The 15,578-nt window shown below is 43.3% G+C and overlaps 1 protein-coding gene across 1 annotated transcript in view; it reads right to left on the reverse strand.

Annotated features, from left to right (window-relative positions):
• T265_11309 (hypothetical protein) overlaps positions 1-15,578 on the reverse strand; it is a gene marked incomplete at both ends in the record, with an annotated part of 140,586 nt that overhangs the window by 1,047 nt on the left and 123,961 nt on the right. Inside the window, 3 exons of the mRNA XM_009177934.1 lie at positions 1,257-1,391; positions 4,786-5,349; positions 10,046-10,135. Coding sequence (XP_009176198.1) covers positions 1,257-1,391; positions 4,786-5,349; positions 10,046-10,135 — 789 coding nt within the window. The remainder of the gene's footprint in view (positions 1-1,256; positions 1,392-4,785; positions 5,350-10,045; positions 10,136-15,578) is intronic.

Below are 15,578 nucleotides of genomic sequence, written 5' to 3' on the forward strand. Positions count from 1 at the left end.
GAAGATTGGTTATGTAATTCAAGCCGGTTTTTTGACATTGCCACTTCCGGGCCAGTCGAAACTGTGTTCACCGGCATACATGAACAACAGGCGAAGAGAAATTGACACGGTATGACTGTTTTAATGGGAGAATGCAAATTACAAGACCCAAAATGTATGATTCCTCAACGAATGATCTATAGTATCAGAATAAGATAATGACAGTCATTCAGCGTCCATTGAGGCTGAAGCATTTGCTTTCCACTACAAGTGGTCCTCTGCATTGAGTGTACAAAGCAAAAGGGTTTAAGGGATGAAGAGACCTAATCGTACTCCTCGCCAATTTGAGAAGAGCCTTGTTCACTTATGGTCCGAGGAAACTCCATACGAACCAGTTTACAGTGTGACTCATTAAATCCAGCAAGTTCTTGAGGATCAACAACTTTTGACTCCCAGTGGAGTTTTCAATCCAGCGCAGCGGTAAGTTTTCATACATTGAAGATTCTGACAGAATATTTGCGATCAGATGAGGTATAGAGGCACCGGTGGTCTTTCTGTGATTCAAACGTTGTCTCTATGTTTGTGTCAGCACTCTTTCTGACTAGAATGATGTTCAAGATGTGCCAGACCACGACATTACGTCAATGCCGAACTCAAGCGAGTAATTAACAAATCAGACGAATTTCAAAATCTAGTATTCATCCAAAAGAACTTTGTGAAATGTTCGACTTAGTCTCTCCTTGTAAGGCCTCTTGCACCAGGATTAAAAACGTGCCTTGAAAACAAGAATTTACGGGGCATGTTGGTAGAATAATCTGTATTTCACCACTCGTCGTTGAGTAATCCCTGTTAGAGTTGATTGTGAGTTCAAATCTCCCCCCACGGGTGATTTCCCAATAAGACAAAATGGCCCTACAATATTTTCTGTCTTCTCTGTGCATGTCGCTATCACTTACCCGACAAAAGAAACTCCAAACTTGGCCAATACTTAAATTATGTTGTCTTACAACTACATCCTGTTCTAATTACTTTTTGCTTCGGGCTAAATTAAATGTCAGAAACTGAAACGTTAATGCCCTCCTGAAAAATCAACCTACCTTATTTGGATACATTGCAATCCATGGGAATTTCATGCGTAAAATAACAGCGAATCATATTGCTTCTAGACTATCGGCAATCGATACGTGGGGATACCGTTCGTATTTTAACGAGGAAATCTCATTCCCACACACCCTCGTCGCATTTTCACCCATCAGGGAAAAATGAGTGATACTCACCTGAATATAATTTCTTGTATACTCGTCGTGATGTCTGGTCTCAGACAGCAGGCGATCAATATGTCTCCGTGTAAAGGCAGAATGGGTTCGATTGGAAAGATATATTTTTCTACCGTAATATTAACATTAGGACACCTGAGAAATGCAAATAGTAGCGGTTAAATACATTGTCACTCATTTTGCACTTTCCACATTTAGCAATAGAAAAAGTCATACAAAATTGACATGAGGATTGCTCGCTCCATTAAAATACCTTTGTCATGGCAACCAAAGCAACGGAGTTTGCATCGGTAACGCCATAAATAATGCAGCTTTCGGAACAATGGTGGACAAAAGTTGGACTATTTCAGGCACCACAAAATTGGCCATCGCTCCAAAAATCTGGATGCTGGAAAAGTTGGTCAACATGGGATCGACCGGTGACCTCACTCTGGGGAGCAGGTGTTTTATGAACTGAATCTGTGAAATCTCGCGGAACTGGTTCGAAAACCATGAAATACCCGTGGGCGATTTTTCTGATTTCAGTCAGATCTTACGCATTGTTGCTTCAGTCAAACCTAGTCTGATTAATTTGGATAAAATGAGTTTCTATTTGAAAGTTTTTGGTTGATTTTATCTAGTTTTCCTATCCGAATTTCTCACGCACTCTCGAGTATCCTACTGTACATTGGAGTCTTCAACCTAACGGTTTCCTTCTATGAAATGACAACGATTTATATACTACTGCTTTCGAACTAGTAGGTTTCAATCAGTTTTCCGTGCAGGGAACATACAGCCACCTGTTCTCACCTCTCTGGAGGAATTCGTTCATAGTGTGAAAGTTTTAACAGCAAGCCATGCTGAAGCATCTTGGGACGTAAACTAATGCAGCATAACAGATGGCTTGTAGAACTCAGATGTAGGAAGATCTACAGACTGCGAATGCCATCAGCGATTCGCGGTAAGGTTCGTTCGCTCCGCACGAAGGTTAATAACCCTGTTGTTCTAGGGGGCGAGACGGCCCAAGCGGTTATAGCGCGAATTCACTGACCGGAAGGTCCGTGGTTCAAATCCGACCTCCGCCACTCGACTTCCCCTGTCTAGGTTTGGGCAACCTGGCAGTATCCCAGTCCTCGTGCTTCCTTCGGGTGGCATGGCAGCTAGGTACCGGAAGGGTGCTACAGCTGAACGATTTCTTTCTTTTATTTCTGTTCTAGGCGGAAGTCAGAAAACTGATGCAGTAACGTTACAATCAAGATGGTTACATGCTGAAACTGGTGACAATCACTTTTGGGCTCACCGTCCTGGAATCACCCTTACTAGGTACTGTGGCATAATCACTCATATAGGTGTTGAGTTTCCGCGCACGTTCAATATAACACTTATTCTGAGGAGGATTGATGGTCTACACAAAGACTAGCTCATGGGTTCAAGGGGGAACATAAGGTTGACTGAAGGAAAACGCATGGACTACGCCCATTTGATGAGTCCCAAGAAGGACGATCGTTCGGTGGATTGTCGAGGAGTCCTCATGTTCATATATAACCTGCGAAGGTTGGCGAAAACTCAGAAACTGCACCCACCCGATGAGCCTTAAAAAGGGCAAAACCTGCTTTCTGCAGTCGAAGAGTTTTCAGCAAAGGTTTCAGTAGTTTCCTCCGAATTTCCCGTCTAGTTTTGTTAAATAAAACTGCTCTCGTGAACCACACCGGTTTTCCCACAACCATCTCTCTGGTTTATTTTTATTTGCTGACTTGACTGTTTTTTTCTGAACCTTGCAGGTGATCTTTATCGGTCCGCGAATCTGTGTTTTATTAGAACATGAGCCTGCAAACGATTTGGCTGATAGATATGAATTGATACATCTCGGGTAGTTTCAAACGATGAAACAACAAGGCCGTCAGAGTAGAAGTCTGACGGAAGTCTCGTGGCTAACGAAAATGACCAGAAAAGTGACCAGCTTTCGGAAGAAAAGTTACGTTCAAAAGCTAACTTGCTGCTGCGGAATATAGTGTGACTTGAAAAGGCACGTGATACTGTTCTGTTGACGGTCAGTATATCAAAATGTTTGCGGATTAACACACCCATTGCTTGTACACCTTGAAACTGACTGAACGAGTGTTGCTAGATAAAATAGCGATCACAATGCTACCTTGGGAATTCTATCCGTTTGTGCGTTAAAGAACAAATCCGAGCCTAGCCGACCGAAGTAAGCGCTCTTTCGCCTGATTGTAATAACAAGGTGGTTCACTTATTTCTTCTGGCCTTCAGTGACGATTTTGCAAGCTCCTGATTTTTTTCTTAACAGGCTGATGGAGTGGGCCTCTTTTAGCTACACAGAGACTGTTTCACGAACCGGGCTTACCAATCCAAATCGACAGACCAAATCTAATACATTCTTGAACCGATTAACGTTATTTAGAGTCTTTCATCCTTCGAGTGCCATCCTCATTCAAGGGAATCCCTACAACGGCTTGCTCAGTAATTTCTCTTCCTTAACTTTTAGTGAAAACTGACTTGTGAGGCAGTCGACACGCAGTTGGTTCTCCGAGACCGCTCTCAATAAAGTAGAAAGGTGGATATTTGACAGTCTAATCATCAGGATGCTGCTCACGTGACCCAACTTTATCATGATGCTCGTCACTTCACGTGTTATTTACCACCAGCAGGTTTATCTTCCCTTTGTTGTATTCCTTATTGTTCGACACCCAAAACATGTTTACACATATATTTACAAATACGTTTATTGTAGTCTTTATTTGAGATAGCTATGTGATGGTCAACGTCACCCCCTTCGTGTTCTCTCATAAGACTGTTTCAACCTCTGAAGCTCAGTCTAACTTCAGACTCGTAAGATAACTCTTCTAACGCCACTTCTCCCTGCTTAGCTCAGTCTGAGGCCACTGCATCGAGCACCATCAACCATGGGCACAAATAAAGTCTTCGTTCTTTCTTCACGCTTTCATGTGCCTTTTTAACTGCGCTCTAATTTTATACAGTAAAACTTGACTCCAGTCTACAGAGTGCTCCGTGACAAGAAATAACAAAAAAAAACACGGCAAAAAACAGCAATCTCGTCTAACAACCTAGAACCTAACGCTGAGTTTCAACATCAGTTGAAGCGCTGGAGGCTGTAGGTGCTCCTGAGAACATTAGTGATTAATCGATTCCACTGCGCTCTCAGCAAGCCCTAAGTGGTATCTGACTGTTGTGGACCTACTGAGTGATCAAGTTTGGTTTACTCTTGGTTCCTTGTAAGTGGTACAACCAACCCAGTTTCATTTTATGCTTAATAATCTGCGGACTAGACCGTGCGGTATAAATTCATCCTGCAACTCTGTTGTTCTCATTTCCGGCTTCATCTTGTAGGGCGACCTGCTGGTGAATGCCGAACTGGACTCTACGTGGAAGGATGTGTTTGCGCAGGCATTCATCCACGAACTGGACTCTTTTGTGGGTTATTTTCTTTCCCTTCAACAGAGATGCCGTCCCTAATCTAGCTTATTCATAGGCCTGAATGTATCTTGAAAGCCAAGTAAATTATACTTACAACAGACGAGTAGTATGCATCAACTTCAAATTTTGATAAATCTTGATCTGTAATCCTCCATCCACGTCTACGAAACTTCGCATTGTTGTTTCTACTTTTGGTCCGACCAGACGGACGTTTGTCTCATCCACGACAAACCTTCGTCCAGCTCGCATTTCAGTTTCGATTGATTTGGTCAACCGGCACAATTCTTCCTGATCGGTTGGGAAGCCACCATTACATGGCCTAGGCATTCCAGCTTCGATTGCTCGCATTTCCATGCCACCTGCACGGTACCATTCCATAAGATTGTTTTCTGTATCTACTCCTTCGGGACTCCACTCCTCTGGGGGAACCACGGCCTCTAACGTTTCGACTCGACGAGGCTGAGAAACAAACTCTTCTGGATGAGCATAAACTGAGTTTCCATTGATCGCATTGTTGTTATTCTCTGCTATGGTCTCCAGTGCAGTTGTAAAAAAGCGTCCCCGTCCTGGATTACGGTAGACCACTGCGTGGAGGTAGATCAGACGGTCTTGGAGGATGAGGGCGCCGGTGACAAGCCCAGAGAAGTAGCCGACGTAGCTGTAATGCAGAATATCATATAGGGTTGAGTTTGAGGCCATAAAAAGTCCATCTAGGACCTCAGGTGTGACAACCAGAGATCAAAGTTTTTTTTTCTAAAAAATGCGTAGATGGCGGCATATAGTCATTAAGAATAGCAGGTCAACAAAAACCTATCACAGAGGTCAAGTAACTAGATTCGGGGAGGTCAGCTGGGCATTGTGTCACGTGTTCCCTAGTCAGAATCCTCAGTCGCAGCGGTTCTGGTTGTTGGCAAGTGACTTCTTTCGCGTTGTGGTTCGACAATGGTAAGCGTAGCATCTGGATGCAAAGTTCTGGTCTATGGATGCGGATGGCGACAACTTCAGCCATGTTCAGGCTTCAGGTTCATTCTGGTCTGTAATAGATCTTTGAACAAACTCCTGCTGGCGTCAAAGTGGTATCTCGCATCTGGCAGGTTAGGCATAATTGAGCTGTTTGAGCATCGCAAGAGGCCACAGGAGGAAACAAACTGATTGGCAGTGAGGTGATCTGGCAAGGTAGTCGTGCCTTTGTAGCGACCCCGTCACCCACACACTTGACTCTTCAGCCCACAGTCGCTCACTGGATCACGAGACTTGTCTTTTTTCATACTCACAAACCACGTCACATCAAGGTGACTCATCAGACGTCGATTGTCCGCACCGTCTAGTGAGCGTACCAACCACTCATGTGCTGACGCGCCCACGTACGCGCAAACGGACCTACATATAGGGAAACCGAACACAGTCAGCACACGCAGACCCGCGCGCGCGCAGGGAGCAGAAGGTCATCCGCTCTCCACAAGTCCACGGACAACTATGGAACACGTGTAGCAGTCGTACTGCGGAGAAAACAGGTTCCCGCCGTCTGGACTTTCACCAAGGATCTCTCACAGACTCTCTCTTTTGACTTGCTCCCATTTTGCAGACTCGCGCGCGCGCAGGTAGCAAGGAGTCAGCCAAACACTCCAATTCCACGGACAACCATGAAATACATGTAGCAGCCAAATTGCGCAGAAAACACGTTCCCGTCGTCCGGACCTTCACCAACGGACTCACATACGATAAGTTCCCTTTTTGACTTGCTCCGATTTCGCATTGTATTTATTTTTATACGTGTCGCAACCCACCACTGTCAACCATGCAAAAAACTGTTATTAGTGCATACACCTTCTGATTTGTATTATGGCTATCACCACCAGTGCACTAATACCTTAAGCTGTTTTCCGATCATATGATAGCCATTGAAGCTCATGCATAAATTGGCTGCTGGCAATATGCATGTGTACATTCTCGTGAGTGCCTGAGTGAACGGCTGTTTGACAATGTCTCGTTGGACAGATGGACAGGCTTCCGTGGTCTCGTGACCGTTGTGTTTCTTAGCTGGTTTCATATTTTTTCCAAGAACATGTTGACATAGACAGGGCTGTTGAAGTGTAGTTAAACCGCCGGCTGCAATCTACCTTCTATGCAAATATCCTCCATCCTACTGGAGAGACACCACACCAGATTTCTGTTCACCCTAACGCACGCGAATCTTCGGAAGTGGTGAGCTGGCCTACTAAAGTTGGCTTCCTGTATCTGTTGTATCTACGCGGCGGTCATCATCGTCATCACCACCGGGGATAGCAACAAGAACGTCGATGCTCAGGCCCCATTACCGTATAACCACAAAGTTTGTTTAATTATTTTCATAAAGGAAACTACTCCCAGTTTTGGCGAAAACTCACTGACATCCCACGAATGGTCGCGCCTTTAAGGGAGCGAAGTTCCCGAATTTCCTTCAGTCTTAAGCTCTGTTTGAACCCAAACTGGACAGATTTCGATAAAGGCACTCTTGCATACCAATTTGTTTTTCACAGGAGAGACTCAACTAAGTCTCTCATTTAAGGTGTTCTTCAACTGGATGTCCACTTTGGATTCAAGTAGAACATAAGGTCGGGGACTGCACTTACCTGAGGAACTCCAAGAAGGGTGAGACCAATCGCTGGCTGTTGAAGAGTTACCAGCAACCTTGTGAGTAGTTTCCTTTATGAAAATATACTGCGATATTTTGAATATCGTACCAGTTCTGAAGTATAAGGTGGCTTTTGTTCAGCACACTCATTTGAAACGAGATTTTAGATAGGTCTCTCGTGGAAACCAAATGCTAGTATATAATCATTTAATTATATTTGAAGACGTGGATTGGAGACAGGGTAAAAGAGTGGGTGAGGGAGGGCACCTGGCGCTTGACTATCGCTCGCCTACAGGTTGAACTGCCAAGTCATGCGTTGTACACCTCACGGTTTGCACCATTCTGAAGGGGACACCAAGAGCAATATTTCCTCCGGTCGATGATGTTTTGGTATGCTTAGACCATAAGCAAGCATACGCACCTGACGGTACTGGATAGTTTCTGCGACGGAAGTACCTACTATACAATAAAGCACTTGTTTTTTTCTAATAATCTCGTCACGAATTTGTTGATGTCATCCGATACTTGCAACGCTTCTGCGGTATCGGTGGTCAAAAACTTGAGGACGGCCCATATCGTCTGTCCACAGAGGCCATGTTTCCCAACTAAAAAACAAAACAAAAAACAGCCCTTACTGTGGCTTGGTATAGAAGAACTCTGAGACCAAATGCCATTGTGATGCTACAGGTGATGCAGATTAGCAGACGTGTTTTGTGCCTTTGATGTTCGCGCACTGACTTCATCAGACACACTGCCATCAGAGCTAAGACTCCCTCCCAACCTCTAGGGATTCTCCTTGAATTGTAAGGCGTATATTCAGAGAGTACACTTCCTGAAGCATGGTTGTGCACTTTTTAGGTGCAACGCTCATGCCGGAAGATGACATTTTGGTGGTCAACAGGGCTATTGTTTCGTTTTTGTCCCTAAAAACGAGGACCACGTCTTTTGCATACTCCGAACTGACGTGATTCTCATCAGCAACGAGTTGAACACCGATTAATTGAAGACCTTCCAGTATTCTCCTCATTAGTACAGTCACGATGAGGCTAACTGGGAATGGAGAGAGAGCGGACGGCTTTTCTTTTAAGAAATCTTCTGGACAGCTGATTTTAAACTCTCACATGCCCAGAGGTTTGGGGGGGGGGCTCGTGAATACAATAGCTAATTAATATATCGTCCTGTAAGGAGGCATAGATGCCGAATGCCAACATATAGCTGTTCCTTCCTTACTAAGAATCATCAATAATACTCATTGCAAGGGCGCCTGGGACGCGCGTCCTCCCATTTAGTGTTTGGAGACTAAGGTCACAAGTGGCTACACGTGACCAAATCACAGCTAGACAGGATATAGTGCAAATTATCCTTTATCCACGGTATCACCCTGCGGCTGCCACCTGAGCTTCCGAGATTGATTCGACGTCCGTAAACCAGCGTTAATATTGAACAACGCTCAACATCTGTCTTGGTATATATCAGGAAGGTCAGATTCCTGAAAGTAAACTTACAACACCCGGAACCTAATGCTCCACCAAAATCTCAACAGGAAAGCCGGCAGGCATCCAGGCCAGTAAGTCATTCACTCAATTCAGCAAAAGCTGATGGTCGTTCATGCAGGCCACACGACCGAATGTGATCTGCGTTTAGGCATTTCATAAAGGCACGATCGATGTTGATGGGTGTTCACTAACGCCTATCAGACAGTCTGGATCAATGTCAGAAAGTCCCCTTCAAATAGCGTGGGGCCGTTGTAACTTTTGCTCTCGCACTCGCTGGTTCGGAATATAGGGGTTGTGTTCCCTTATGTGAGTCTTTTTTCAGGCACTGGGCACTGGAGCGGGTCAGCAGCAGATACCACAGATTGGCGAATCAGCAGATATAACAAAATAATCATTAAAAGTACCACGTATTTTAAACGGCAGTGGGGAGTTTTTTGCCAAAACTGAAATAATCTAAAGATCGGAAACCCGGTACCCTCCCCATATTGACTAAACTGAAGGTAAACGCAGGACAGTAAAGTGTGTAACTCTAGTGTAGACTTAAAAGGTTGTAAATTAAGCTGTATAACTGAAGCCTAGCTTTTGAATGTTCTTGCTGTATCCCCTAGATCACCACCTCTGTAGGCTTTTTTCAAACAAAGTATATTTTCATGTCAATGGAATACTTCCTTTGGTTTGCTGACAAATTCTTCTTTCCTGGGAATTGGGGAAACTCTTTCTGAAAGTTCCTCACACTGTGTATGCCACGCTGAGGTTAGATGCGACAGCACAACCTTGACTAATCAGGCAAACGCTACTTTAGTCACAGAATGTCCAAGTAAGCACGTTTCGCTGGGCAAATATCACTGATAGTACACCCCAGGGAAAGTGACCTTTCCTTGGGTGGTTGCTACTAGGTGGTGCCTATTGTGCGACTTGCATTGTTTGAGAAAGAATACTCACTTCTGAGGAACTTTTTTTTGGAAAAAAGAATACTTTATCCTCAAACTGACAACTCATGCTCTCTGATATTTCCGTTGATTTGCTCTCCCATGTCAGACTGAATAAAAAAGTTTGATAAATTTTTAACTCGCCAAGTTTCCACTCCAATTCACATCGGGTAACCGGTTTGATTTTATCACACACTGTGGTTTTAACTTTATGCAAAGTGAGAAACCAGAGCGGTACATTTAATTTGCATTCAATTTGGTTACATAGTCATGCCGCAGCAACAGGCAACACGCAACGTACGAATGAATCCTTACCGCTTTTGGGATGGACTCAACTCCCGTGCCAAATTATCCTCGTAAAAGCGTTTCAAAATCATGTGACCCAGAACCAGTTCGTGACGAAACCTGTGTGGAAGTGGAAGAAATGCTTGTGGTTGTCATGGGAACAACGTCACCGGGGTTGAGTCTAATAGGTAGAAGAGAATGATACAGGCGGTAACGTGCATTGGCTTAAGAAGAAACAGGATAGGCGGCATTCAACCGCGCGCCACTCCCAACACTTGGCATCCATGGCGTGCGCAGAGTTTGACTTGACCAATGTCCTTTCACGGTTTCGATCTACACTAGTGACTGGATGATATGAAATTAAGGGAAAAAGTAGACTGAGTCGACAAATGGTGATGCGGTTGGTAGGTGAGTGATTTGCAATTGCGTGCAACTTGGCCATCGAATAGGTATGGCGTGATGTGTTTAGCTCGACTGACGTCAAAATGAAAGAAAGTCGAAACTCCAACATGAATCACCGGCGAGACTATTTTTCGCCGTGCGGGGTTACATATCAACAAGAAGGCAGGCCACTGTCCGTCCACCGCAACCAAACTCCTCGGTAATAGACAGTGTATTTGCCGATCCCCAACTAACTTGTTCAGACTAATCAAAGCTTCACACCAAAGGTTGAGATTAATAATTATTTCAAGTGTCGCACATGTTTTCTTTAAGCGGCTGAGTCAAATGAAATCTTCAAAAAAAAGCTACATCAATGAATGTACAATTTTTACACATGATTCCAAAATGAGGTTTGCCTCATATCACACCAAGGTAACCAGGTTTTTACGTTGATTTCATGTTGATTTTTATTCCAAGACATGATTGGGCAGGCATACCTCGCAAGCTACCTGTATATCTCCTCATATTCACCTCTGGTTTTTAGCACACAAGACTTATTTTATCAGTTTTGAGTGGTTCGCTTTTTAGTTTCATTTTGGTCCACTGTGAACTAACTTAAAGATTCTATCTGGAGTGTTATTTGCTAAAAACACGCTCCCTGCTAGGCTGTACTATTGAAAAGACCGCATAGTTTCTTTCACTCTGTAAAGTTCTCAGTTGAACTTTCCCACAAACTAACCAAATCGAGCTTTTCATTGAGCACGTCCAATCGATTCGACCCCAAGAAGGTGTGGGGATACTATGTTGAGTTTAGAAAGCAACAAAAGATTTAAGTTACATCGGTAACCAGAACAAACGTTGGTAAATATCTAGGAAATATCTAGATATCTAGATATCTAGGTAAATATCTATCGTACCACTTTTGTGGTACGACCTTGAGTCATCTGGAAACCATGCTAAGTTCATTGGTCTTTTGATCGTTTTAACCACCCTCATTCTCGTTCAGTGGTCTGCAGAGTTCGTGGGGCACGTAACTATCTATCTTAAGTGGGGAAAGGTGTCCGTTGAACTTCAGCTTTCGATCAAGTGATTTGTTCACTGATCTCGGCGACTGGTTTGCAAACGCTTTGTCACCATACCCGTGTGTAGCAGCCATATAAGCCTAAATCGACCTCAAGGGGAACAGTGACTTTCTCATGGTTGCGCGTTGCTACCTCTGTAACGGTGATACTACTGATGGGGAGGCATGCGAGTAGTATGTTTTCTTCTTGTAAGTTCGCGTCTCTTGAAGATCTGTTGTGGAATTTGTGGAGTCGCTTTGTAGCATTTGCTTGAATTTGAGCAGTGAATGATTTGAAGCAATACATATCCAGGAATGTTCATAGAAGACGCATTCAGGGGAAGATGGGTGTTCTGTTTTTGTAAATAAGATGCAAATAAGAGGTTTGCTTCCCTGTCCAATAGTCTGTAACTGGTCAGTTGGCATTTTCTAATAAATAACTCCTTTAACCTCTAGCAGTTTTATACTTGGTTGCTAATCGGCTTTCTGGGTTCAGTTTTCCGGGAATTTCATTGCTTCTCTAGTATTTTTTGTCGCAACAGGTTAACCAAGATATCCAGCAGCGCCCACCTACAAACTTCCCTGTCATACAGTCAGTCATGCGTTGGCCGGCCTATTCAAAGTGTACAGTCGGAACACAACTAGTTCTTGTATGTCGGATATAGAAGGATACTGTTACGTTCCTTCATCTGTGGAAAAAACTAACTAAACTTTCAGGTGTTCTTCTATCTCCAATGTACGGTTGAATTTTTTGGCAACATAGTTCAGAATGGCCCAAGTGTTGCACTAGACACTCGAACTACAAATATGCAGGAGATAGATTTTCAATACAGATGTTGGTAAATATGAAAAGTTTTGTCTTCGGCCAAGACGTGACTGGAGTTATGCGTTATTCTTGGCTTCAACTCCTCCCCTCAATCCGTTTGGTCTGCAGTGATCTGCATGTGCTAAAGAAACATACTCATTTGCAAACAAATTTAGTTTTTAGGGAGACTTACCTGGAGCCCAACTGAATCTCTCGTTTGGGAGGTTTTGAAGAATTTTCAGCAACCTTATGAGTAGTGTATTACGTCTGTATATGTTACTTAATATAATCCACAACTTCACTGGTAATTCAGTTCGATTTACCAGGGCATTCGCTAAGTCTCTCAGGCAACATAGATCCCGTACAATTGATCCAAGTGATGGCTGTCTCAGATAAAGTGTACGCTTGTGGTCCACAATCTAGTCATTTCCGGTGCTCCTTTTTCTGAGTCCACAACAACTTTCTTAGCACTTGGTTTAATTGGACGAAGTATCAGGTCTGAATCAGCGATCTCTTAGACGGTACACGTCGAAAGTGAAACACACACCCGAATAACCTGGCCCATCGAGTACACAGAAAACAGTGCCTCTTGAATTTGAATTTCAGTTATCTCAGTTAGGTTTTGGTGTTTATTATGACATTCTTGTGTAGTTCACAGCCAAGAGCTGTGAACACCCGGATTAAGTCCACTTTTCGCCACTCAACATTGAAGTAACTTGCTACTAATTAATTTTTCAGTAGCCTGACTTAAGTGACGAACAGTTGCACCGGTAGTTGGGCCTTCTGTCTCTCTTGGTTGGAATTCAGATTGGAGATGTCTCCCGGTGTGCTTCCGTGTACCGTTCTGTGATTTATTCTACTTTTGAGGGCTGTGCTGTCAGAGACCGTGAAAACGTTTCTGAAGTGCACATGACAAAGTCAGCAAAGTTAAGGAGAATGATAAGGATGACTTCATTTACCGCTTATTAATTTCATTGAGCTCAAAGTTGCCCGTTTAGTGTCGGTCAACATAGCCTTATTCACGCTAACAGTCCTGGCCTTCGTTTTCACGACAAGCTCAAGAATGGACCGCCATGGAAGCCTGAGTTCGGTCGATCGATTGTCCTGTCCTGGTTCCTAAGTAAGCTGTTTAAATGACACGTGAGGTTACGAGATCGGCAACCCTACAGCATCATCTCCTCACAGTTGAAACGAATTTCTGCGTTATTCATTGGTCTAGTAATATCCTGGTGACTAATACTTGATAGATGGTTAGCCATTAATGGCATACACACACCCGGTTTAATGGGGTGATAACATCTTTTGTGTAATTTTAACTGGGATTCCGTTTTGTAAGTGAAGTCAATCTTTCCTAAAAGCCAAGGAGCCCAGTATAAATGGTTTATTCTTATTGGGAGTCATCAGCATTTAACGAAACACCCAAGAACTTCGTTTCAGGCAACCGTTCACCCATTTCTGCAAGTGGTCTTTCATTGCTAGCAGTACTGCTGTATACATTCAACGGGCTTTATGCGAAGTTCTTCCTAGTAAGTTCTGTTCATGTGGACATCCACCCTCATATGATTTTGTGGTGAATTCATGGCCCTAGGGTCCATCGGGTAGCCTAGTTACAAAAGTTTCAGGGAAGACTGAGCTACACTCATCGAGGGCTCTTATACGTAATCTGAAATAAACCGAAAGCTAAAAACAAGAATATCGTCAAGACATTGCATGCCAACTAACGGGGGTCTTGATGAGGAAGATGCATCAGTAAAAGCTAAATATATAAAACTCGCTGTACCCATACAAATCATCAATCAATGAACATTACTCTGAGAAAATCCGCACCGAATAAACTAACCGTTGTATAGAAGCATCATTTTGTTTTCTTGAGAGTAAGTTTACTGAAAACTCTCCTGCATCTCACCAGTGGTTTCCCCCTTGTTAGCACCCGTCAGATAGGTACAGTCTTCGAGTATGTTCTACTTGAGCCCAAGCTTTGCAAAGTACACTCATTTGCAAGCTCATTTACTCGTAACGGGAGACTCAAACAAATCACGGCTAAAACTTTTGCCTGTGATATTCTTCAACTAAGTGTGCCCCACAAAAACCACCTTATGTTTCATTTGGTAGTAGTATATCATCTCGAAGGAAACTACACACAAAGTTGCTGAAAACCCTAATAGCCAAGTTTCACTTTTTCCCTTCTTGGGGCTCATCAGGTACGTCCAGTCCCCATGTTTCCGTCTACCTAATAGTCTATCTGAACGCAATTTGTCCGCGATTCGCAAAATACGCTAGTTTTTTTTACAACAATTCGTCTCAGTTTACTTACGAAAAAATAAGATGACGCTACAGTATTTCGTCATAATTTAAGCAAACTGCAGGCATCAACTTCATGCCTAAAGCCAGTGGTCTTCTCACGTAGTAAAAAGGATTTATTTAGGGAGTCGAACATGGGAACCAAGTGACAAAAACTAAAGACTGCACCATTTCGCAAGCCAAAAGAACAAAAAACGCCAACCAAAAACGGCCTTATAAAATTTAATTGCATATCCTCTCAAATAGGTCAAAGGTCAAGAGAATCCCGCAAAGAACATGAACTGAAAGGTCATCGGAAATGAGAAATTTTATAACCCAACTGAGGACTTCTCATGGTTGAGTGTGAATTCAAAGCAAAGTCTGGTGGATTGTATATTTTTTGGGGGGTATCGCACTTGACTTTCAATTATTTATCGGAAAGTTCTATGTTCTTCGTGGTTCAGTAGCAATTTTGGTCCATGATCACAGCATTAGGTTTACTGAGGGAACGGAAGTGTTACAAAGGCTCGCCCTCGTCCAGAGGCATAGAAAGATTGGTGGAAGGTCTGTCGATTCAGCTGCAGTTGGGGTAACCTTGGTCGCGTTTCAGAACGAGTATCTCTGGCAAGCCGGTGACCTCCACAGACTGGTCGATCAAACTTTTTTGGTGACTTTCATTGTTCGCCATCTTCTGGGGACAGGTTATCTTTTTGACCCACCTAATTCACTTCCAATTTTATTGTCTAGTTCAAACACGATATTGCTACATTTTATGGAACCATTTTTGATCCACAACGGCTTGATATCCACAAAACCTCTCGCCTAGTTCACTTCTAATTTTATTGTCCAGTTCAAACAAGATATTGCTACATTTTGTGGAACCATTTTTGGTCCACAACGGCTTGATATCCACAAAACCTATTGATCCGGATCTCACGTTTATCGTGTACTCAACTATACCCCTTCCAAAAAACCACAGATCTTTCTCTTCCACTGGTTTTTCTAATCCTATCGTGTGACTGTCCCATTTTTTGCGT

Source organism: Opisthorchis viverrini (genome assembly GCF_000715545.1).
Source record: "Opisthorchis viverrini unplaced genomic scaffold opera_v5_474, whole genome shotgun sequence".
Classification (NCBI taxonomy): domain Eukaryota; kingdom Metazoa; phylum Platyhelminthes; class Trematoda; order Opisthorchiida; family Opisthorchiidae; genus Opisthorchis; species Opisthorchis viverrini.